Source organism: Penicilliopsis zonata (genome assembly GCF_001890105.1).
Source record: "Penicilliopsis zonata CBS 506.65 unplaced genomic scaffold ASPZOscaffold_26, whole genome shotgun sequence".
Lineage (NCBI taxonomy): Eukaryota > Fungi > Ascomycota > Eurotiomycetes > Eurotiales > Aspergillaceae > Penicilliopsis > Penicilliopsis zonata.
In genome coordinates this window covers 108,010-128,735 of record NW_019208932.1, presented here as the reverse complement: position 1 = coordinate 128,735, position 20,726 = coordinate 108,010, and the positions used below count along the sequence as shown (strand labels likewise).

Below are 20,726 nucleotides of genomic sequence, written 5' to 3'. Positions count from 1 at the left end.
GGAGGAGGAGGAGGAGGAGGAGGAGGAGGAGGAGGAGGGGGAGGTTTGTAGTCTGTGCTTTGTGGACCGACATTATTGACAGTCTTCTCCACCTGTCTCCGTCGACCTGATCGGTTAGTAAAGCCTCTTCTTCCAATCATCCATTAGTCTGGATGGAAATAGTAAATAGACCCACGATAAGCTCGCTGGTTGATCCGGTTCTGACGTCTGCGCCGCTCTGTCGGGTCGGTCAGGCCCGCCCAGTCGTCGGCAGGCTCGAAGGGGCGTTCAGTCAGGACAATCGGCCGTGGTGGCTGGGAGGAGGAGTCGCTGTGGGCAAGGACAGGGCCACTCATCGCGAGGAGAAACGCTGGCTTGCAGGGGGGGGGGGTTCTTCAGGACGAATTGATTGCAGTTGCATTTGCCATATGCAACTTGCTGACAGGCATTAATACGTAATTACGGTATCAATATGTATCAAGTACAGAGTCTACGAGGATCTGCGAGGTACAGAGAGATATTCTAATCATTAATCACCAGGAACTCCTCTGAGTATTGAATCAATTATAGAATAAGATCATGGTATGCTTAGACCTACGTTATAATCGTTGTGATCACCCCATCAAGCGATGCTGCCGCCACTCAGAGCAATTGTCCTCCGCCCCAGACTCTTGTTTCGGGTTGCGAGGTGTTTTGCTTCCTCCTCGATATCTCCCACGCTCTTGACGAGCTTGATGTACCCTTCGTCGTCCAAGGCAAACAGGGCCTCCTTGAGCCACACCCGACAGGTGATGTCTTCATGAAAACGGGTCGAATGGCAGATCGGAATCCGATGGAGCCGCTCGCCAAGCGGTTGATGTAGTATAGGCTCCAAGTCTCCCACCTTGAGCGCCGCCAGAAACGTGGGGGAGGCCACGACCTCCTCGCTGGGCTGGGTGAGGCAGACCCATTCGCTCGAACCAGGGTGATTCACCAGATGGTGGATGAAGCCTGACTTCTCGGACTGGTGCAGGTAAAAGCCCCAATGGAAGAGATAGCTGAGTCCCCCACGATCAGACAGAAGAATATAGAGTCCATTGACATCGAGTGTAGACCGCGACGAGGGTGTTTCCGTCATCTTCAAGTGCGTCGATCAACGAAATCTGGGTCCTAGACACGCAAATAAGTAAGCGACCAGAGCGCGGTATGACAGGGATTGGAACTAGCTGCAGCTCGACGTGGCACCCGACGAAGGCTCAATGAGTAATAAAACAAAAGTCACAAATGAAACCAACTCAGCTGTATTTCAGGGGGTTCAAGCCTTCACCGAGTGGCCGACACAACGCCTTGAAGAGAGGACCACACCAGTTGGCGGGGATATTAGAGGAAGAAGCGTTCCCTGGCGATAGACAGAAAAGAAGATCTCCCCTCAGCCATGACTGCGCGCTGTGACCGACTGACTGTGGAGGAAGCAAAGTCGCCCTGGAAGGAGGAAGCCGCGTCAAGTCGAGTTGTGCGAGTCAGCGAGTCAGACTGGCTCACGCCTTCTTATTGCAGAGAGAAATAAAGGATAAAAGACAGCGACGATGGATCTCTCTGAGGGTTCGCTGACGCCTAGAGGGAGGGTCGTCTGGTTAGTTGTATTAGAATATAGAATGTCTTGAGGATTTGACCTGTTTACTAGGAAAGATGCTAGCTGATAGTCATTACAGCATTGTCTTTATAAGTAACATCTTTTGTTAACTACTAGATAATCAACCCGCTCCTTCAGGATTGAGAACCCCCCCTTTGTATACCAGGATTCTCCTATAAAGTCATGGATCCCATGCCTGATGATTCTTTGGCAAGCCCACCTTCTTATGAACCATGCGGATTCTCGGCGCCATCCCCATCTTTATTTAATTATGCCCCCTCGGTTGCGTCTCCGACCGAGCCGTATCCCAGTGAACCATCACCGAACAAAACAAGAGGCGGTCCCTCGTGGTACTCCGAGGCCGAGATCACTCTTGGGCTGGTTTGCACACGCTCAAAGCCGACGGCCATATATGACTCAACTGTGCCTGACCCCGCTGATATTTTGTCTGGGAGACTTTTCCGCGCAACTGATCGGAGACGACGACTTCGACCCCCATCGCTCGCTGCGGAGTGTCATCATTGGTCTTGTCATCGCGATTCCCAGCCACGAATGGTTCCTGTTCTTGGGGCGGCGGTTCAATTACAGCAGCTCCCCGGCTCTGTCGCTGGGGGCCAAGGTGGCGGTCAACCAGGCCTTTTACACACGCCGCTATTCAACGTCTATTTCTTTGCGTTCCATGGCCTCCTCGCCGGGGAGGGGCTTTGGGCTGCCGTTGACAGAGTGAGACAGACGGCGTCCATCAGTATTCCCCGCAGCTTTCTCTACTGGCCCTTGGTGACGGCCTTCAACTTTTCCTATATCAAACCCCAGTCTCGATCGATCGCGACCTCGATCTTTTCTGTACTTGAGTTGGTTGAATAGTTCTGCCACGCCAGTTCTGGCTCATTGAATCCTCATATAGATATCTTGTTTATCAATGCTATAATTCCAGTCAATACTTCAATAATTTATTTTGTATACCATTACCGTCTACCGCTTAGTCATCACGCCTTACCCGAAGCGGCCCGGATTCTTTTCTTCTTCGTGCCTCAAACCGGCTTCCTTCAGCTTCACCCCAACTGCACTTATTGGATACAACCCCACCTCATCCAGGATCCATCCATCCATCCCCAGAACCGCCTGGGCTGGCCACTGTCTCGCCCAAAAATGCGGGCCCTCCCTCTCCACGGTCGCTTTCGTGGCGTGTCCCGCTCAGTGCAGCCACTGCAGTGCCGGTGCTTAGGCATCCAATACTGACTCAGAGTCAGAGTCAGACTCTGCTAGCGGCCAATGTTCGGCTAAACCTATCCTACGGACCAGATTCCCGATACTCCGTCTTCGTTGTCAGTCTATGGGCACGTTGGGTGGAGACGACGAAACCAGGAGGAGCTTTGACGATGAGGTTAGCCCCTCCTCACTCTTTGTTTTTGATCTTCTCCCCATATTTCTTTCTTCAGTCTCTCTCTCTCTTCTATCACGCTCTCCTCGGCAGAACTGACGGTTGGATTGAGTCGCAGGGTTTCGTGCCGTGTTTAGGAACGCTGATCGCCACATGAGCTCGACCACCACCTGTGTCCTTGAGCTGGAGTCCCAGACCCAGCCTGAGACCGCTTCAGCAAAGAACCAAGTCTTAACGGAACGGTCTCTGCGGGAAAGCGACAATGCCAGCGCCTGTCGGGAGTCGCAGCTGTCCACCCCCCCCGGGACGGCGGTGCCTGCGCTCGAGAGATGGAATTACCCACGGTCGAACATCCTCCGTACCTTTGCTACCTTCTGGAGCTTTCTAATCATGGGTGCCAACGATGCGGCGTACGGAGTGAGTCTTCTTGATTTGATTTGCATCACGCTTTCTAACGGAATTCTTAGGCTCTGATTCCATATGTAGGTCGGCCGAAACCCATCCAAGCTCTTCCCAGACGCACGGTCTAACCGCAGCGCTACAGTTGGAGGATTACTATCACCTCTCATACACGGTGGTGTCCTTGATCTTCCTCTCGCCGCTGGTGGGATATGTCTTTGCGGCCTTGCTCAACAACAGGATCCACATGACACTCGGCCAGCGCGGGGTTGCCCTGCTCGGCCCGGGATGTCATATTCTGGCCTATGTCGTCAACTGCGTCCACCCGCCTTATCCTGTGCTCGTGGTGTTCTTCATCTTCGCCGGGTTCGGCAACGGCCTGGAAGACTCCGCCTGGAATGCCTGGATCGGCAACATGGCCAATGCCAACGAGGTCCTCGGCCTGCTGCATGGGTTCTACGGCCTGGGAGCAGTCTTGAGTCCATTGGTCGCGACGGCTCTCATCACAAAAGCAAACGTGCAGTGGTACTACTTCTACTACGTCATGGTGGGTAGAAAACATTTCAAAACACTTGATATTTACATAGAGATTATTAACGGAACAGATTCCATGTGCGGTCATTGAGCTTTTTTTCCTGACAATCGCCTTCTGGGGCGCTACCGGTGCGGAATTCCGGAAATCCGTTGCCCATACCGTCGACACCAAGAAAGGCGGCATCCGAGAAGCCTTGTTCCGGCGCCCCTCGGCCCGGGTCACCTGGCTGTGCGCCTTGTTCCTGCTAGGGTACGTCGGCATCGAAGTCGCCCTTGGCGGCTGGATCGTCACTTTTATGATGCGCGTGCGCAACGGCAGCGCATTCAGCAGCGGCTTGACCGAGACGGGCTTCTGGCTGGGGATCACCGTGGGCCGCGTGTCGCTCGGCTTTGTGACGGGGCGCATTGGAGAACGGATCGCCATTGCAGTAAGCATTTCACCAAGAAAAATAAAATACATTTGGTATTTCATTATCTAAATTCTTCTAGGCCTATATTCTCTTCGCCATGGTCTTCTGCCTGATCCTGTGGCTGGTCCCGCAGTTCTACGCCTCCGCCGTGGCCGTCTCCCTGCAGGGCTTCTTCCTGGCCCCTCTGTTCCCCGCTGCAGTCGTCGTGACCACCAAGCTCCTCCCGCGACACCTGCACGTCAGCTCCATCGGCTTCGCCGCGGCGTTTGGCGGCGGCGGCGCGGCGGTGCTGCCCTTTGTGGTCGGGGCCATTGCCGAAGCCAAGGGCGTCAAAGTCCTGCAGCCGTTTATCCTCGGCGTGTCCGGGGCAATCCTCTTCCTCTGGCTGTGTCTCCCACGGGTCTCCAAGATCCGGCATGACTGATCACATGAATATTTCCATGACTTGCATAAAATTTCTTTTCTACTTATAACAAAGTGTTCTGTCTGCTTAGGCGGTGAGGAATGACGGGCAGTTTCCAGTAGCAGCCAAACCGTTCAGACGAAGAGACGGCTTATAGAAACGAAAAGCATAGTAAAAGCAAAGTAAACACCCAGATAGCCAGCATGAGTAATTCAATCTCTACCCCTCCATCCCTCTTTTTCTCTCTTCTCATCCCCCTCGATTCCACTCTTTGCTGTGGAGACTCCCAGCCCGGGCGGTCGGCGGTCAACCCTGGACCTCGGCACTTTCCCGATCAGGACAAGGGCGTGTCACGCCTCGCCCTGCCTTAAACTTGGCCGACGTCCGTCTCCAACCGTCCGACACTCTCACTCTGAATCTATCCTTTTTTCTATCATTCTTGATCTCTATTTTGGTTTTTCTTTTTCAAAAAGACGATCTCAATGCCTCCTCCGCCTCCTGCCTGGGTACAAGCCCTGAAGCCCGCCGGACCCCAGGGGAGCGAGCTGCTGGCCGCCGAGCGGGCCCAGTCGGCCGTGGGGGTCGACGCCCTGGCCGAGCTGCTGCACTCGCGAGAGTCGCTGGACCGACAGAAGGAGCTGGTCGCCCTGCTGCAGTCCGAGGCTGTCTTTGATAAATCGCAGAGCCAGTCGCTTGGGCGCGTTGAGCGGCTGCAGCGGGCGTTGGCCAAGGGGAAGCGGCTGCACCAGTTGGCTGTTGAGCGGCGCTGGTCCTTGGAGGAGTATCATGCTGCGGCGGGGTTGATTGGCGAGCCGACGCCGTATGCGCTGCATGCGAGCATGTTTCTAGTATCTCTCTCTCTCTCTCTCTCTCTGTGTGTGTGTGTGTCGTTCTAATGAATAGGTTACCCTCCGTGAACAGAGTAACCCCGAACAGCGGAAGCTCTTCCTCGAGCGCGCAGAAAAATACGAGATCATCGGGTGCTATGCGCAGACAGAACTGGGCCACGGCTCGAACGTGCGTGGGCTTGAGACGACGGCGACGTGGAACCCGGAGGATAAGACCTTCACCTTGCACTCGCCGACGCTGACGGCGTCCAAGTGGTGGATCGGCTCGCTGGGTCGCACGGCCAACCATGCCGTCGTCATGGCCCAGCTCTTCGTCGCGGGCAAGAACTACGGGCCTCATCCGTTTGTGGTCCAGATCAGGGACCTGGAGACCCATCAGCCGCTGGAGAATGTCTATGTGGGTGATATCGGACCCAAGTTTGGTTACAAGTAAGCAGGAGTGGTCACTGGGAGAGGGCTTTCGTTCCTTCAAGAGACAGAAGCAGCTGACTTCATAGTACCATGGACAATGGCTTCCTGCTCTTCAACAACATCAAGATCCCCCACATCAGCATGCTGGCGCGCTTTTCCCGCATTGACCCCAAGACCAACCAGTACGTCCGTCCGGCGCTGCCGACTCTCGTCTACGGAACCATGACCTGGGTCCGGGCGAACATCGTGCTCGACGCCGGCAGCGTGCTTGCCCGCGGCGTCACCATCGCCACCCGCTACTGCGCCGTGCGCCGTCAGTTCCAGGACCGCGACGCCGACCGCAACGCCGGCGAGACTCAAGTCCTAAACTACAAGATGGTGCAGATCCGCCTCCTCCCCTTGCTGGCCTCCATGTACGCCCTGCACTTCACCGGTCGCGGCACGATGAAGCTCTACCAGGAAAACCAGAGTCGGATGAACGCCGCCACCCAGTCCAACGGCCAGGACTCGCGCAGCCCCGGCCCCGAGGAGCTGCGTGCCGGGGCCGATCTGCTGGCAGATCTGCACGCCACCTCCTGCGGCCTTAAAGCCTTGGCTAGTACCACCGCCGGCGAGGGGCTCGAGATCTGTCGTCGCGCCTGCGGTGGCCACGGCTATAGTAGCTACAGCGGCATCGGCCCCTGGTACTCGGATTACCTGCCCACCCTGACATGGGAGGGTGACAACTACATGCTGACGCAGCAAGTCGCTCGATACGTACGTTCTCTCTCTCTCTCTGTCTCTCTCTCTCTTCTTTTTATCTCTCTCTCCTTTTTATCTGTGTTATTTTTTCCTGCTTCGCTGACAATTTAGTTGCTTAAATCCGCTCGTGCAGTGCTGGCCGGCAAAGGAACAGGCAACGACACCAGCCAGATCCTGCAGAGCTACCTGGCGCGCAAGGACAAGGGCGCCTCGTTCGACATCCTGGAGGAGGACAGCGAGGTGGTGGCGGCGTTTGCGTGGCGCACGGCGTACCTCACCTTCGAGGCGCTGAAGCACCGCGACGTGGAGAAACGGTCGTGGAACAGTCTACTGGTGGACTTTTGGCGCCTGTCGACCGCACACTCGCAGTACCTGGTGGTCAAGAACTTCCACGAGGCCGTCTCATCGCCCGAATTGGTGGCCTCGGTGGACGCCGCCACGGCTGCGGTCCTGCGCAAGCTGTTCCGCCTGTACGCCCTGCACACACTGGAGCGCGAGGCGGCCGACTTCTTCGCCTCGGGCGCCGTCACCACGCGCCAGCTCACCCTCACCCGCACCAAGGCTGTTCTCGGCCTCCTCGACGAGATCCGCCCGCACGCCGTCCGCCTCGTCGATGCCTGGCAGATCCCGGACTGGGTGCTCGACAGCAGCCTCGGACGCGCCGACGGCAACGTCTACGAGGATCTCTTCCGCCGCGCCAGCCAGGAGAACCCCGTCAACGACCTCGTCTTCGATCCATACCCGTGGAACAAGGAGGTTCTCAAGGCTCCTCTGCCTAGCAAGTTGAGCAAGCTGTAGCGATATTTATTGATTTGATGTTCGATGTCGATATTCGATCTTGATTTTTGGTCTCTCTTCTGTCCTCTTCTTTTCTTCTTTCATATATGGTGGTCTTAGACATAGATATAGATCTGTCTGGGCTAGATGTTTTGCATACTGTTGCTCTTATGATTGTGGATTCCTGCAGCCTTGTGGATCCGACATACAGATTCACCACGCGAGAAAGAATGGATTATCAGATCTGATTATCATCATTTATTTTGTATGTTTTGAACACTGCCGAATTCCTCGCCAGTGGATTGTCCGACATCGCAGGCCCGCTTTCTGCACCATCTCAGGGACACCTGCCAATGCCGAGATCCTGTTGGCCAAGCCGCTGTTTATTGCTCCTCCCGATCCAGTGGTTCCACGAGCTGATGGCCATACGGAGTATACGGAGGAGAGGAGACCCCTTGGATCCCTGATACTGCCCCGTACGGCTTGCTACTAACCAACTAGATAGGACTACTACATTCCAGTGGCTGAGCTACAATCGGAATGCTGGGCGCCTTATCCTCGACGGAGTCTCTCCGTCCCTTTAAGTCGGGATTGATTGTCTCGGACCACGGGATTAGCTATTATCATTATTCATTGATAATTGATACATATCCGGCTTTCGCCACTGGAAGACCCTGACCAGAGCTAGAGACTAACTAGTGGCTGAAAACATAAGGAAAAAACAAGGAAAGAAACGTGGAAAAGCTAAACAATCCACTCGGTTCAGCCTTGGTGGATACAGAAGCAGATGAACTGGCAGTTAAAAGGACGATCCGTGTCTTTCATACTGTCGTGTATCGCGTGCCGTCGCTGCCGTGTCGATTTACTGTCTGCTCAGCCGTCCTGACGAGATGGGCTCCGATGCAGAGACGTACATATGGCTAGCCATGGCGATCTTCATCGGTATGCATGACCACTCAATTCTTACTCAGGATACCCGTTAATCTCTTCCAGTCCTGGTGCGGTTTACGTCGCGGATCATCCAGGTGCGGTCGGTGAAGAACCTGCAACTGGAAGATGGACTCATGGGACTCGTTCTGGTAACTCGAAGCTTGTCTCGGCATTTTCATACATACAACCCACTCACTAATGGTAGATCTTCTATATTCTCATGACCGTTGCTACCACCATGGTCGACCGGTACGGCAGCAACGAGGTCCCGCTGGACGAAAGCGACACCATTGAGGCGGCGAGCATCCCGGACCGTGTCCTGGGCAGCAAGTGGGTGATTGTCGGGGAGCAGATGTGGCTGGCGACCATCTGGGGGTGCAAGGCTTGCTTGTTGTTATTGTATAACAACATGACGTATGTATTCCATTGTATGAAATACAAACTATTTGTGCTCTACTGACACTGACACTTCAGAACCGGCCTCACATCCCACCGGTTCGTGCTCGCCGTCAGCATCTTCTGCGCCGTATCATACGTTTTGATCCAGATCCTCTTCTTTGGCGTCTGGTGTCGTCCGTTCCACGACTACTGGGCCGTCCCCGCGACGACAACCCAGTGCTCCGTGTACACGAACCACCTGATCCTTGTGCTGAGTCTGAACGTCTTCTCCGACCTGGTGATGCTCTTCATCCCGCTGCCGCTCTTGCTGCGCGCCAAACTCTCGCCGGGCAAGAAACTGACCCTGTGCGCCGTCTTCTCCCTCGGCATCTTTGTCATCATCGCCTCCGTCATGTCAAAGTACTACTCCCTCTCTGAACCGTACGGCTCCGAATGGCGCGACTGGTACCTCCGCGAGGCCGGCACTGCCGTCATCGTCGCCAACATCCCGCAGACATGGCCGCTGCTGCGCCGTATCGTGGGCGCCCGCTCCTTCTTCTCCTCGGGCGGACATACTTATTCGCGCTCGCGCTCGCGGTCTCGTACCTGGAAGACGAAGAACACCACAGCCACGGGGGCAGGAGGAGTCATACGAAGTGTTATCGGTGGTGGTGGTGGCGGTGGTGGTGGTGGCCTCTCAATGCCTCTGTCGAAATTACGCACGGATCGGTCCCAGCTGCATAGCGCAACGGACAGCACGGAGTACATGGCACCTGTTGAACCGTTGCAGATCTGGGAACAGAAGCAGTTCCATATCAGCGAGGAGGGGGCTAGTCCTCCGCACGACTCTTCTGACAGACGGAGTCCCTCGTTGGAAGATTTCCAGACGCGGGCAGTCGTCACTGGGGGTTTTCATACCGAATAGAAGAAAATAATAGAATATAAATTTATGCTTTTTACCATTACTTGAACAAGTCCTAGGTTACGATGAGATTTAACTTATGGAAGATCTCAAAAAGCACCAGACTGACTGTCCGACCACTGCCCCAAAACAGGGTTGCCAACCGTCACAGGCGATACGCCCGTCCTCTGTTGGCCGCCTGCTGCATATATCTCTTGGATTCCATGCTGGAAGGCCGGGGTATGGGCCACGGTTGACGGTTGATGCTGTGCTGCAAAGGGTGATGTGTCCTGCTGTTGGTGCTCCTCTGTGGACATCTGGAAAGTAGCCGGCGTCGATCTGGTTGGGATATTCCAATTCTGGCTGGACGGGACCCCGAGGTGACTGCGAGGATCTGGATACGCGGGCCGTGGGGAAGTAGCACCGCTCAGATATGGCGACGCGTATCGCTGGTCTTTTTGATGCATGCCCGCCGGCTGGGCGGGTTGTTCCTGAGGGTAATGGTACTGTTGTTGAGGGGTGAATTGCCGGTGGTGCTGGGCTTGAGAGGCCATGGCAAAGGCCCTCCTTCGATCCGAATCCGAAACTCCTCCCATGCCGGCGTCATCGTCGTCAGCCATCCGGAGCGCTCGTCGGCGGGCCTCCTTTGCGCGGCGCGCGGCGCTGGTCCCGTACAGCTCGTTGATATACTTGGTAAACTCCAAGTAAGCGTTCTGAACGACCTGGAAGTGCTCGACAGTGAGCTTGATCACGGCGTCCGGGTTGAGGATGGCCTGGTGGCTGTTTCCCTGGGCTTCGAACTCAGCCAGCGCCAGCGCCGTCTGGCATGCGTTGCGGACCTGACGGCCGTTCCAGCGTGCGTGGGGATGTTCGAGGAAGTGTTGGCCGGCAAAGTTGCCGATCCCCATCTTGTCAATGTCGATCCGTCTCCCTCTCCTGTTGAACCGCTCTTCGATCATATCCATGTTGATCTTGAACACGTCCACGGTCTTGCTCTGGTTCAGCTCGGGATAGTACAGGCTGATGTGGATGCGCGAGGTGAAGGCCTCGTCAAAGTCTCCGACCCGGTTCGTCGTCAGGAACAGAATGCCGGCGTAGTATTCCATCACGCGGAGGAAGACTTAAGTCACAGGTGAGCGTTTCAAGCATGCTGCATTCAATGTCTGGGCAGAACTCACCCGCAACCAGGCCGTTGCGCTTAAAGTCCTCCTTGGTTCTCTCTGCGAGAAAGACATCCGCTTCATCGAGAAGCAGAATGCAGTCCCATCTGTTCGCAAGGGCAAAGTTGGTCTCCAGGGCTTTCTCGACCTCCTTGGCCGTGGTCCCAAGGTCACCTATACGCCGTCAATAGTTGTTATTATGGGTTGTTCAGTTTTGTCTTAGAACTGACCACAGGTGATTTGAAACAGTGGCTTTTTGAACAATTCAGCTGCTCCTTCTGTAGACTGTAAGCTTCACTCTCCCCTTCTTTCCATTGGTATATATCATGTAGACAATATGGAACATACCAGCAGTAGATGTCTTGCCCACTCCAGGAGCCCCATGAAGAAGTAGAATCAACCCCTTTCCTACGCCCAATAGTTAGCATTTTGTGGAAGAAAAGGATTGAAACGATGAGTGATACCCTTTCCCTTCACAATATCGACCTGCTCTCCCTGCTCCGAGGTGATCTTTTTATCTCGGAAGTGCTGTGCGATGAGCGAGACGATCATCGACTTGTGTCCATCCTCTAGAACGAGCTGATCGAAGGCCGTCACAGGCTTGGGCTTAGTCTCCTTCTTGTCTTCGTTCTGCGGCGGGTGAATATCGGTCAGATAGGACAGATCGAGGTTTGCTACTGCAAGTTAGCGTGACCATATTCATATAATAAGAAGGAAAAGAGATACCCCATTTGCGGTTGCGCAGGACAAAGCCAAACACCCGGTAAGACATGATGACCAGTTCGTCGTCGGTGATGATAGACGTACCACCGGGGGCACTTTTGAGCTCGTCGAGCAGTCTGGGGATGATAGCCACCGAGGGCTGCTCATCGACCGCATTGTCCTTGGGCAACAAGGCGCCGATGTACTGCTCGCGCTGTTTCTCCTCAACGTAGCTGTCGTCATGGACGTTGTCATTCTGGCAGCAGGCTCCGTGACACGTTTGGTCCTCCTCGTACTCCTCTTCCGTCGAGGTGTTGTTGTTGCCCACCGCCATCTCCACGCGAGGCTGCCATTGCTGCTGCTCCTTGTCTTCCACAGAAAAAGCCGTCTCAAAGTCGATCACCACGGGGCTCTCCACCTCGTCGCGCAAGACCAGCGTAGGCCCGGCATAGTACATGTGTTTGATGGCGGCCACCTCGAGGAACTTGGCTCCCCGGCGGATGAGCTTCCTCCGGTGTCTCTCACTGGCGGGCATAGACTCCATCTCAGTCCACTCTGCCTCTGTGAAGTCAGACCGCCGGACCGGGTGGAATCGCAACGGATACACTTCCAGAGAGGTGATCTCCCGTTCGCCCTCGAACCGCTTGAACTCGAAGACGGTCTGGACGGGCCCGAGAGACTTGCCGTCGAAGTCGATGTGCACGCAGGTGATGCTGAAGGGTGTGTCCTGCTTTTTGTTGTTGTTATACCATCGTGCCTGCCAGGATGGCATCACGCGATGCTTGGCCAGAGAAACCTTGATCACCCGATACGCTTGTTTCCCACCATGGCCGATGACTTCCGCTCCGGGCCGGAAGAGGTGCCAGAGGTCGGAGAAGAAGACCTTCCGGCACTCGGAGCTGGCCAGGTGTTTCTGTTTGGCGGAGATCTCGGAGTCTAGAAAGCTGACAAGGCACTGGAGATGCTTCAGTGCCAAGGGCGATTTGGTCATGTCGTCGTCGTCGTCGTCGTCGTCGTCGTAGTCGTTGTCGTCGTCCTCCAGCTCTAACTCTTCTTCCACCTTTTCTTTCTCCTCCACATGCGCTACTTGGTCGCTGGGGTCATCACGATTGCCATCATCAACCTGGGGAGAGCGTAGAGAAGAGGCAGTGCCCTGGCTGTCAATCGAAGGTTCCAAGGTTGTATCAGTCAAGCTTTCTGGATTGGAGGTGCTATTCTGAGAAGTATCTTCTTCAGCGACAGGCTTCTGTATCGCTGTAGACACAGAGCCATACTTCCTCTCGAGCGCCATGCACCAGTCTCGTATAGCCTGTTGGCAGTACGTAAGCGCTTTGAAAGGCCTGATGAAGACAATCGGCTCGTTAGCGACCAGGGCGTTGCCGTCCGACCCGAGAATCTTGAGGAGGATGCTGATGAGGATCTCCGAGTTGATGCGGATGCGTTCGGGCATCGGCGCCTGTCCAGGAGGCAATGAATCGAAGCCCCTTGTTTCCTGGGGTTTGCGGACCTTCTGGCCTCGAAGTGCTGAACCAAACCATAGCGGGAAATCGGACATGGCGTCGTCGAGAACCGGGTCCCCGACCAGGATATCGATGATACACGCATCTTCCGGCGCCTCCTTCGTCAATCGCCTGAAAGCAGACCATTCAAGCCTGTTGATCTTGGGCTCGTCGACATCGCCGTTGGGAGAACCCGGACTGAGGTCCGTCGAACCTGTCCTCCCGTTCCTTCGGCCTTTGGAGTTGGATGTGTTTTTTGTTCCTGGTGCTTGATCCTTTTCCTGTTTCGCCTTTTCCTCCTCAAGCTTGGCTCGTCGACGCGCCTCGACTTCCTCAACCAGGTAGAGCCGGTCCATTTCCCACTCGAAATGCTTGCGTAGTCGATCCCTGCGATGCCCGTAGTCTATCGCACGGTCATACCCGTCCGGCGGAGTTGGCCGTTCATCATGCTCCAAACTCGTGCATTGGTGAGAAGGGTCAAAGGGATCCGGTCGAAAGTAACTCTCTTGGTCATAGATGTCCCAATGGTAGCTCCACGGACCTGTCGCAGGCGCCTGCTCCGGATAATACGGGCGAGGGTCGAGGAGCATGGTGATATCTCCTAGGTTAGAGTTCTTCATCGCCCATTCTTTCCGGTGTCGGTACAGACACGCCTCCATCCGCTTGAAGTCGGCTGTCTCCTGCGATATGGATGGCAATGGTTTTTGTGGTGTTTGTGCGTCGCCATTGCGGATTTGACTTTCGAGATGGAAGAGTTTCGCTTTCAGAGCCTGGATTTCATCGACGATGCCTTGGGATTTTCCAGCAGAGCCCTCTGGCACCTGAATTGGCACTTGAGATGCGTCAGGCACATCTGAATGATCACCGTCTACACCGTTCTCTTCCGATCCCATGTTGCGTTGTGATTCTCTGCGACCGAGAAAACGAATGGCAACAAAATCTACTCTCAACACTCACTTCCACTTAATCTCCATCTCAGAAGTGGTCAGTGACCTCTTAATGTACCCAATCCTTGACCCTGTCGTCTCACCATCTGCTTCTTCCCCTCATCCTGCAGGCGGGGCAATGATTAAGGTCGGCGGCTGTGCAGTGCAGCCAGCCAATGCCTGGAGCCCACGTCGACTTCGTCACAGCCGCAAGAGAAGGGAGATTTATAATCTAAACGCAGCCACGGATTGGCACTGGATGGAATATAACTCCATGGCTATTCTTATTCCAAATTGCAGGGTGTCGGCAGCTCTAGTGACGGGGTCCAGGCGAGGCTGACGAGGCTGACAGGAGACTATGAATGGGATAATCTTATCGACGAGATACCAGTCAGCTCAGTCTTAAAGTCGTGAATATATTCTTACTGTATCAATATATGCGATCTTGATGGACACGCATCACTTACCCAGCCTGCAGCCCCCCAGCGTCGACTTTATCGACAATCGGCTTCCTCGTTATCATCCGGTCTTTGTCGACCCTCCCGCTCGCTACGATGCGATGTCAGGACAATATGTCGTTGCAAATGTTCAGACAGTGGTTCCACGGCCAGTCAATGCCAGTACAACACCACATGGACCGAGTACATTCGACACTCGTGCTCCAAGGCCGGCGTTAAAGGACCCCCAGACGTATCGATTCTGGAACGACATTTTCCCTGAAGCGATGCACAGTTTCCAGTGTAAGAGCGAGGCGCCGCGAGGCGTGTCGGGAACGGCGTACAATATTCGAGGCCAGCGGGATTGGAAGGCTGTGTACGAGATTCTCCAGGCAGCGCGAGACCAGTACAAGCAGGAGGGACTGTTTCGACGAACGAGACGGAAAATGGCCGACCATGTCGGCCCTGCCGTCGAGGCTGTGGATGTAGCCTCCACGGTGGTCCCGGACAGCGTGTACTCGACTCCGATTCTAGGGTCGCTGGCGGTTCTTTTGAATGCAAGTTTCGATAAAGTAGCATCGAGTGATGACTGGTATACTGACAGTCAAGGTAGGCCGTCAAAACCGCTGCAGGGGTGCGCAACGAGGTGCTTGGGAGTCTCGACAGCCTGATTCCGACCTTTTCCACAGCGGAGCTTTTCCTGGGGGTATTCCAAGAGGACGTCAATATCAGAGAGGCCGCCAGGCAGTTGACGGTGAGTACGCTGGTGGCGATCGAGCAGGCGATCGCTTTCTTTCTGCGTCATGAGAGTGAGTTCCATGCAGTACCCGCACTGAAAGAGATGAAGGAACTGACAGTTTAGTTCGCAAGGCAGGCAAGGCGATCTTGCAGGGCGCCGATTATGAAAAGAAGCTACTCGAAAGCCTCCAGGCGATCGGGAGGAGAAGCGCGGTTCTAGCGGATGAAGCGCAAAAGTCTCACATTTACCAGTCTCATCTCGGTACGCGTTGACCATCTCTCGCAGCCGAGGCAAGACTGATCAGTATCAAGACAGCATAGAGGCTCGGAGGACGCAGCGATCGCTGCTCGATGGACAGCAACGGAGCGCCGACACCCTCAACTCGATCCACCGCTTGTTAGTGGATCATGTGCAGCAGAAGAGCCGTAAGCATTGCTGTTTCTTTGAGAGTAATATATGCTGACATTGCTGACATGCAAAGAACTTCGAGCGGCAGAGCAAGAGATTCTCATGCTGAGAGCCGAAAACGTCCGGCTACGCAGTACCTCACCCTTTGAGCCTGGAGGCTGGATTCCCTCGCCCGCGCAGACAACGCCTAGCACGACCGTGTATCTGAGCCAAGCGGCGCTGCGGCAAGTATTGGATATCGCCGAGGGGAGCGCCACAGACACCGAGTTCGTGAACGACCGAAAGGAAATGCTGCCCTGGAGACAACGCGCGCACGCCGAACAAGTTGTCAACACGCAGCAGTTCCAGGACTGGATTGTGTCTCCGTATTCCGCCAAGCTGCTTGTCCACTGGGACTTCCAGCTGCCAGAGTGCATCGCGGGGATTTCCCCTCTGTCTGTGCTGTGTACGACTCTCTCGCAGGCGCTCGGGGCCCAGGAACGGTTCCTGTCGGCGGTGTTTTTCTGCGGGCGACATGTCGAGACAGCCAGAGAGCAAGAAGCCCTCGACGAGGACAGTGATGGCAGCAGAAGCAGCAGCAGCAGCAGCAGCAGGAGCAGCAGTGGAGGCCGCTCCCTGCTGAACAGTCTCATTCTCCAGCTACTGGATCAACAAGCGTTCGACACCCGCTCGCTCTCCCAGCAGGTTGCCATGAGTGTCGTGCAGCAGGGACAGCTGGACGAGCTGATCCACCTGCTGGTGTGCATGGTACGCCAGGTGCCCGAGACAACCACCCTCTTCTGTATCGTCGACGGGGTGGCCTTTTTCGAACGCACCGAGTTCCAGGACGAGTCGCTGCGTGTGCTGTCGGCGCTGTTGGCTCTCGTGCACGACCAGGCCGTCTCGGCCACCGTCAAGGTGCTCTTCACCAGCTCACCGGGCACGGAGATCGTGCGAGCTGCGTTCGAGCCGGAGGATCTGCTTCTGGATGTCAGTGGGTTGCCGGGGGGAGGGGAGTTGGGCGAGGAGAGGTTGTTGAGAGCTTTGCGTGGTGCCTGAGGCATATGCCTGAGGTATATGCCTGAGGCAGAGTGTATGCCTGAGGCAGATGGTATGCCTGAGGTATATGCTGAGGTGTATGCCTCAGGCATACGCTTATGTCTTACGCTACTTCAGCTTCAGGCAGAACAATAGAATAGAATAGAACGCTAGCACCAAGATACAACCTGCTCCCGCCACTCAGTGATTATTTCAACCATTTCATCTCCTAGGATCTAAACATGAAAATCGGCCTGATAGTCTGCAGCCAACGCAAGCCCCGCGCCGGGCTCCAAATCAGCCAACTCGTCCTGCAGAGCATCCAGTCGCTACAGACAGCCGACGTCTCGATCGAACCCATCGATCTAGCAGAATGGCAGCTCCCCCTATGCGACGAGCCGGGGATCCCGTCGCAGATCGGCTCTGCGCGCGAGTACGTCCACGAGCACACGCGGCGCTGGTCTGCGGAGATCTCGCGCTTCGACGGCTTCGTCTTCGTCACCCCGCAGTATAACTGGGGGTATCCTGCTGGCGTGAAGAACGCGATCGATTACCTGTTCAACGAGTGGAAGGGGAAGGTGGGCATGGTGGTCAGCTATGGGGGCCACGGCGGGGGCAAAGCGGCGGAACAGCTGGTTCAGGTGCTGCGCGGGGTTCGCATGAAGCCTGTCGAACGCACGGTCGGCTTGACGTTTCCCTCGAGGGAGTTTCTGGCCAGAGCGGCGGCGGGCGAGGAGTTGTCGCTGGAGGGGGTGTGGGAGGGGGAGATGGAGGAGGTCAAGAGGCTGTTTATTGAGATGGTCAACACTACTAAATAGTCTACTTCGTATGTACTCTGTAGTACTGATAGTGGTGACATGATGACACCGTTGCACGGCACCCCTGTCTGATCCCTGCTTATATCTTACATGTAGTATCAGTGACATCAAGGTTACTGGATTGGATGTGATTCATAAGTCATGCTAGTCATCATAAGAACCGAGGTAGGCTCAGTTCATCAAAACCACGAGAAATCAAGCAGTCGCCTTCTCCGGATGTCCGACAGGAAGAACATCTTCCAGGGTCTCATCGGTGCCCTGCAACTCATCTTCGACGGGGATATGGTCGCGGATCTTATAAAACGCAACCGGGGCGGCGATGAGCAGACTGCCCGAGAGGAGAGCCCAGTTGCTGGCCCACTCGGACATGTAGGGCAGCTTGTTGGCGTCGAGGGACCACATCACCGCCGCGCCGGCGGACTGCAGGCCTTTGTAGAAGCCGGCCAAGTTGGCGGAGCGGCGGCCGGAATTGCTCAACGCGCCCATGTACCTGAAGTATCATCAGTATATAGTGGTCATTAAGTATCATCATTAACAGTGACTGTGAACATTGAAGAGCTTACCAGTAAACCTGCGATTGCCAGATGGTGTCGTACAGTCCGTAGAAGAAATACAAGAACATGGGCCCGACGTAGCCCGGGGTGGACCAGTCCATGGAGACAAAGTCGGACGCCTCGACCGTCGCGCGGGTGTATTTCTTCTGCCAGATGTAGCCACAGCCCCAGATGATCATGGTGAGGGCGAAGAGGGCGACGAGACCGATGCGGGCGCGGACAGAGCGACGGAAGCGGCTCGAGTCCAACAGGGGCCCCATGATGGCGGCGCCGACGATCTCGGCGAACCAGTAGAGGAAGCCGTTGAGGGCCTTGGTGCGGGTGTCAAAGTAGGCCGAGTTGATGCCGTTCATCTGGTAGGTGTAGAACCAGTTGGAGGACCAGAACATGGGGAACAGTAGGACGACGTAGGGGGCGTCGCGCAGGGTCTCCCACAGGCCGAGCAGCTCGGACTTCCAGCTTGGGTTCTTCTTGAGGATGACGCGCGAGCCGTCCTTGCGGACTATCTTGTCGGCGTCGCACAGGAACAGGGCCAGCACCATGCCGAAGAACATGAGCACGATAAAGGCAATGTACGTGCCGTCGGTGACCGTTTTTTGTGTTTTGACATGGATGTTTTGTCCGAGGGGGATCTACAATTAGCATCAACAGCATCAACAGCATCAACAGCATTAACAGCATTAATAGCATTCAATAGAGAACTTACTAAACTCCCGATACAGCCGCCGACGTTGAAAATGGCCCAGAACCAGGCGAAATAGCGGCCCTTTTCCTGTTCGGCCGGGTAGGAGAGCATGATGCACCCCTGGGCCGACCAGAGCAGACCAGCACACACGCCCAGCAACGCGCCCGCGAAGATATTGAAGCCGCCGACGTGGGCGTGCTCAGAAACCAGCAGGCTAACGCTGTATATCACGTATCCGACGCCGCCCAGCGAGAGTGCCAGCCGCACGCCGATCCGGTTGACGATCGATCCGGCGAAGAAGCCGACCACGGCGAAGGTGGAATATGTTGCGACAGCCTAGGAAGAAGTCAGTGAGCAGGAGAGGGAAGCAGCGGGGGGGGGGAAACGGAATAGAAAAGAATACCATATTGTCAGCGAGTCCGGTACTGGCTCTCCCAGCTCCTCCCAGTCCACCAAGAGCATTGTACATGCCCGGACACATGAAGCAGACAAAAGCCACGAGCCCCAGCTGGATGCGAGGCGAGGCGTACCAGCCTGTCTGCCAGCGACCGATACGAAAGGATTTGTACATCCATCCGGGGGGACGGGGGATTTCCTCGTGCGTGACGTGAGTCTCTGTCTCAGACATGATGGTCAGAGAAGAGTGGGAGAGGGAGACGAGTATGTTAGAGAGTGAGAGAGATGAGTGTTGGAGAGAGAGAGATGAGTGTTGGAGAGAGAGAGGGAGGGGAGGGAGAGAGGGAGGGAAGATGGACTGGGAGAAAGTGAGGAGGGGAAAGAGAGAGAGAGAAATAAATAAAGAGCGACGATCACTATCGGGTGATATGCGGGGAGGAAGATGATTGGGTGCCACGGGGTGCCATTTGATAGCAGAGTTACAGTGGAAATGAAACAGTGTTATTATAAGAGATTATTGAAGAGGATGTAGATCTTTCTAACAGTATTGGATGACTCTATTCTGACTGATGTTGTACTACCTGAGAATTACGATTCTCCGGTAGTATCGAGTAGAGTATACTAGAGTATTGAGTATACTAGGAGTACCTAGTATAGAGAGATACTCTTCTAATATACTAGGTACTTACAACTACTAGGTATACAAGTATATATTTAATTATACTCTTATTACTAAATCATACAGTAACACTAGCTGGTGATCTGCATATACGAGCTGAGACAGTAGTAATCTTAGGTTTATTAATAGACTAAGAATATACTAATACTACCTATTATTATCATATATAGTATAGTAGTTAAGTACTGATAACCAGGTAATATTACTCTACTACAACATGACTATAGTAAGAGTAAGGATAATCTGCTCATACTACTAATATACTACATTACCATCACTGTTACTTGCTTTTTTTGTTATTGTTCTTTCTATCATTATTTCTGTCTCCAGGTGGCACAGTATGTCCTCGGATTCCCCTGGTATGCTGCGGCGAAGGTGCGACAGATCTACCCTGCTGCTGACAGTACGCGGCGATCACGATGGCTGCGCCGGACCGGTTGGGGCGGATACATGGGGAACAGCAGGGGCAAATCTCGACACTGCATACTCTGTACTAGATTCTGTACTGCATTCACTAGAGTTCCACATGCCTTATTGATCTGTACTGTGTATAGGTAGGTCTAGTAGATAGTAGCAGTCAAGCTTCTAGAACATCGTTCAGCTTCTACCAGGGATCGCTGGTTACGATCCCGCCAACCACGTTCTTCACTCCCCCGTCTGCCTCGCCCCTCGTTCCAGTGGCCTTGATGACCAGACATCCAGACATCCAAACAGGGGCTTTCCCGGGATTCCACTCGTTCCAATGCAAAATCAGCAGCGTCTGTAGGGATTATGTAAGACATACCGACTAGTCCCTGTTGGGTCAGCACCCGAGTCATGGGACACGCTAGACTGGATCCAGCTAGTGCGCTGGTGGGGAGGGCAGCGAGTTTTCTGATTGGACGATAGGCGCTTCTTATCAGCAAACCTCGTCGGGAATACGCAGATTCCCGGCATTCCCGACATTCCCGATATTTTTTATCAACTGAGGCTTTTAAGAGCCTTCTCCAGCTGATTCTTACG

General features: G+C 54.7%; 10 protein-coding genes across 10 annotated transcripts; 6 read left to right on the top strand and 4 right to left on the bottom strand.

Moving 5' to 3' along the window:
- Positions 1–9: 9 nt before the first annotated feature.
- Positions 10–369, bottom strand: ASPZODRAFT_104753 (hypothetical protein; the record flags this gene model as incomplete). Its single annotated transcript, XM_022720870.1, has 2 exons — positions 176–369; positions 10–106 (listed from the first exon to the last, which is right to left on the bottom strand). Coding segments are annotated over exons 1-2 (255 nt in total), but the record flags the coding sequence as incomplete, so codon positions are not given.
- Positions 203–1,291, bottom strand: ASPZODRAFT_1288721 (hypothetical protein). The gene is made up of 2 exons (XM_022722138.1): positions 578–1,291; positions 203–479 (listed from the first exon to the last, which is right to left on the bottom strand). The coding sequence occupies exon 1, from the start codon at positions 1,094–1,096 to the stop codon at positions 602–604; it is 495 nt and encodes a 164-aa protein (XP_022577197.1). The 5' UTR covers positions 1,097–1,291; the 3' UTR covers positions 203–479; positions 578–601.
- Positions 1,292–1,848: 557 nt separating this feature from the next.
- Positions 1,849–2,373, top strand: ASPZODRAFT_137074 (hypothetical protein). The gene has a single exon (XM_022724207.1). It carries the CDS (start codon positions 2,004–2,006, stop codon positions 2,316–2,318), a length of 315 nt encoding a protein of 104 aa, XP_022577196.1. The 5' UTR covers positions 1,849–2,003; the 3' UTR covers positions 2,319–2,373.
- A 752-nt stretch (positions 2,374–3,125) lies between these two features.
- ASPZODRAFT_29009 (hypothetical protein) lies at positions 3,126–5,010 on the top strand (the record flags this gene model as incomplete). The annotated part of the gene is made up of 4 exons (XM_022728162.1): positions 3,126–3,382; positions 3,459–3,918; positions 3,977–4,333; positions 4,395–5,010. 4 exons carry the CDS (start codon positions 3,126–3,128, stop codon positions 4,737–4,739), a joined length of 1,419 nt encoding a protein of 472 aa, XP_022577195.1. The 3' UTR covers positions 4,740–5,010.
- A 190-nt stretch (positions 5,011–5,200) lies between these two features.
- ASPZODRAFT_76351 (hypothetical protein) lies at positions 5,201–7,516 on the top strand (the record flags this gene model as incomplete). The annotated part of the gene is made up of 4 exons (XM_022730078.1): positions 5,201–5,566; positions 5,622–5,995; positions 6,064–6,733; positions 6,830–7,516. 4 exons carry the CDS (start codon positions 5,201–5,203, stop codon positions 7,514–7,516), a joined length of 2,097 nt encoding a protein of 698 aa, XP_022577194.1.
- An 881-nt stretch (positions 7,517–8,397) lies between these two features.
- ASPZODRAFT_53362 (hypothetical protein) lies at positions 8,398–9,629 on the top strand (the record flags this gene model as incomplete). The annotated part of the gene is made up of 5 exons (XM_022728454.1): positions 8,398–8,437; positions 8,489–8,574; positions 8,631–8,839; positions 8,900–9,461; positions 9,540–9,629. Coding segments are annotated over 5 exons (987 nt in total), but the record flags the coding sequence as incomplete, so codon positions are not given.
- ASPZODRAFT_137069 (hypothetical protein) lies at positions 9,467–14,318 on the bottom strand. Its single transcript, XM_022724206.1, has 6 exons — positions 11,591–14,318; positions 11,329–11,538; positions 11,213–11,272; positions 11,095–11,142; positions 10,883–11,038; positions 9,467–10,824 (listed from the first exon to the last, which is right to left on the bottom strand). The coding sequence occupies exons 1-6, from the start codon at positions 13,956–13,958 to the stop codon at positions 9,815–9,817; spliced, it is 3,852 nt and encodes a 1,283-aa protein (XP_022577192.1). The 5' UTR covers positions 13,959–14,318; the 3' UTR covers positions 9,467–9,814.
- ASPZODRAFT_137067 (hypothetical protein) lies at positions 14,288–16,973 on the top strand. The gene is made up of 6 exons (XM_022724205.1): positions 14,288–14,363; positions 14,418–14,985; positions 15,042–15,237; positions 15,291–15,428; positions 15,479–15,592; positions 15,649–16,973. Exons 2-6 carry the CDS (start codon positions 14,440–14,442, stop codon positions 16,611–16,613), a joined length of 1,959 nt encoding a protein of 652 aa, XP_022577191.1. The 5' UTR covers positions 14,288–14,363; positions 14,418–14,439; the 3' UTR covers positions 16,614–16,973.
- Positions 16,724–17,812, top strand: ASPZODRAFT_1286731 (hypothetical protein). Its single transcript, XM_022722087.1, has one exon. The coding sequence runs from the start codon at positions 16,835–16,837 to the stop codon at positions 17,408–17,410; it is 576 nt and encodes a 191-aa protein (XP_022577190.1). The 5' UTR covers positions 16,724–16,834; the 3' UTR covers positions 17,411–17,812.
- Positions 17,606–19,277, bottom strand: ASPZODRAFT_147092 (hypothetical protein; the record flags this gene model as incomplete). Its single annotated transcript, XM_022725228.1, has 4 exons — positions 17,606–17,900; positions 17,974–18,596; positions 18,671–18,985; positions 19,053–19,277. The coding sequence occupies 4 exons, from the start codon at positions 19,275–19,277 to the stop codon at positions 17,606–17,608; spliced, it is 1,458 nt and encodes a 485-aa protein (XP_022577189.1).
- Between the last annotated feature and the right edge of the window lie 1,449 nt (positions 19,278–20,726).

Coding starts and splice junctions, on each gene's coding strand:
- ASPZODRAFT_1288721 (XM_022722138.1), bottom strand. CDS start 1,096: ATGACGGAAACACCCTCGTCGCGGTCTACACTCGATGTCAATGGACTC.
- ASPZODRAFT_137074 (XM_022724207.1), top strand. CDS start 2,004: ATGACTCAACTGTGCCTGACCCCGCTGATATTTTGTCTGGGAGACTTT.
- ASPZODRAFT_137069 (XM_022724206.1), bottom strand. CDS start 13,958: ATGGGATCGGAAGAGAACGGTGTAGACGGTGATCATTCAGATGTGCCT. Junction 11,539..11,590: donor CCTGCGCAACCGCAAATGGG/GTATCTCTTTTC, acceptor AACTTGCAGTAG/CAAACCTCGATCTGTCCTAT. Junction 11,039..11,094: donor ACTGTTTCAAATCACCTGTG/GTCAGTTCTAAG, acceptor GACGGCGTATAG/GTGACCTTGGGACCACGGCC.
- ASPZODRAFT_137067 (XM_022724205.1), top strand. CDS start 14,440: ATGGACACGCATCACTTACCCAGCCTGCAGCCCCCCAGCGTCGACTTT. Junction 14,986..15,041: donor CGCTGGCGGTTCTTTTGAAT/GCAAGTTTCGAT, acceptor CAGTCAAGGTAG/GCCGTCAAAACCGCTGCAGG. Junction 15,429..15,478: donor CATTTACCAGTCTCATCTCG/GTACGCGTTGAC, acceptor ATCAGTATCAAG/ACAGCATAGAGGCTCGGAGG.
- ASPZODRAFT_1286731 (XM_022722087.1), top strand. CDS start 16,835: ATGAAAATCGGCCTGATAGTCTGCAGCCAACGCAAGCCCCGCGCCGGG.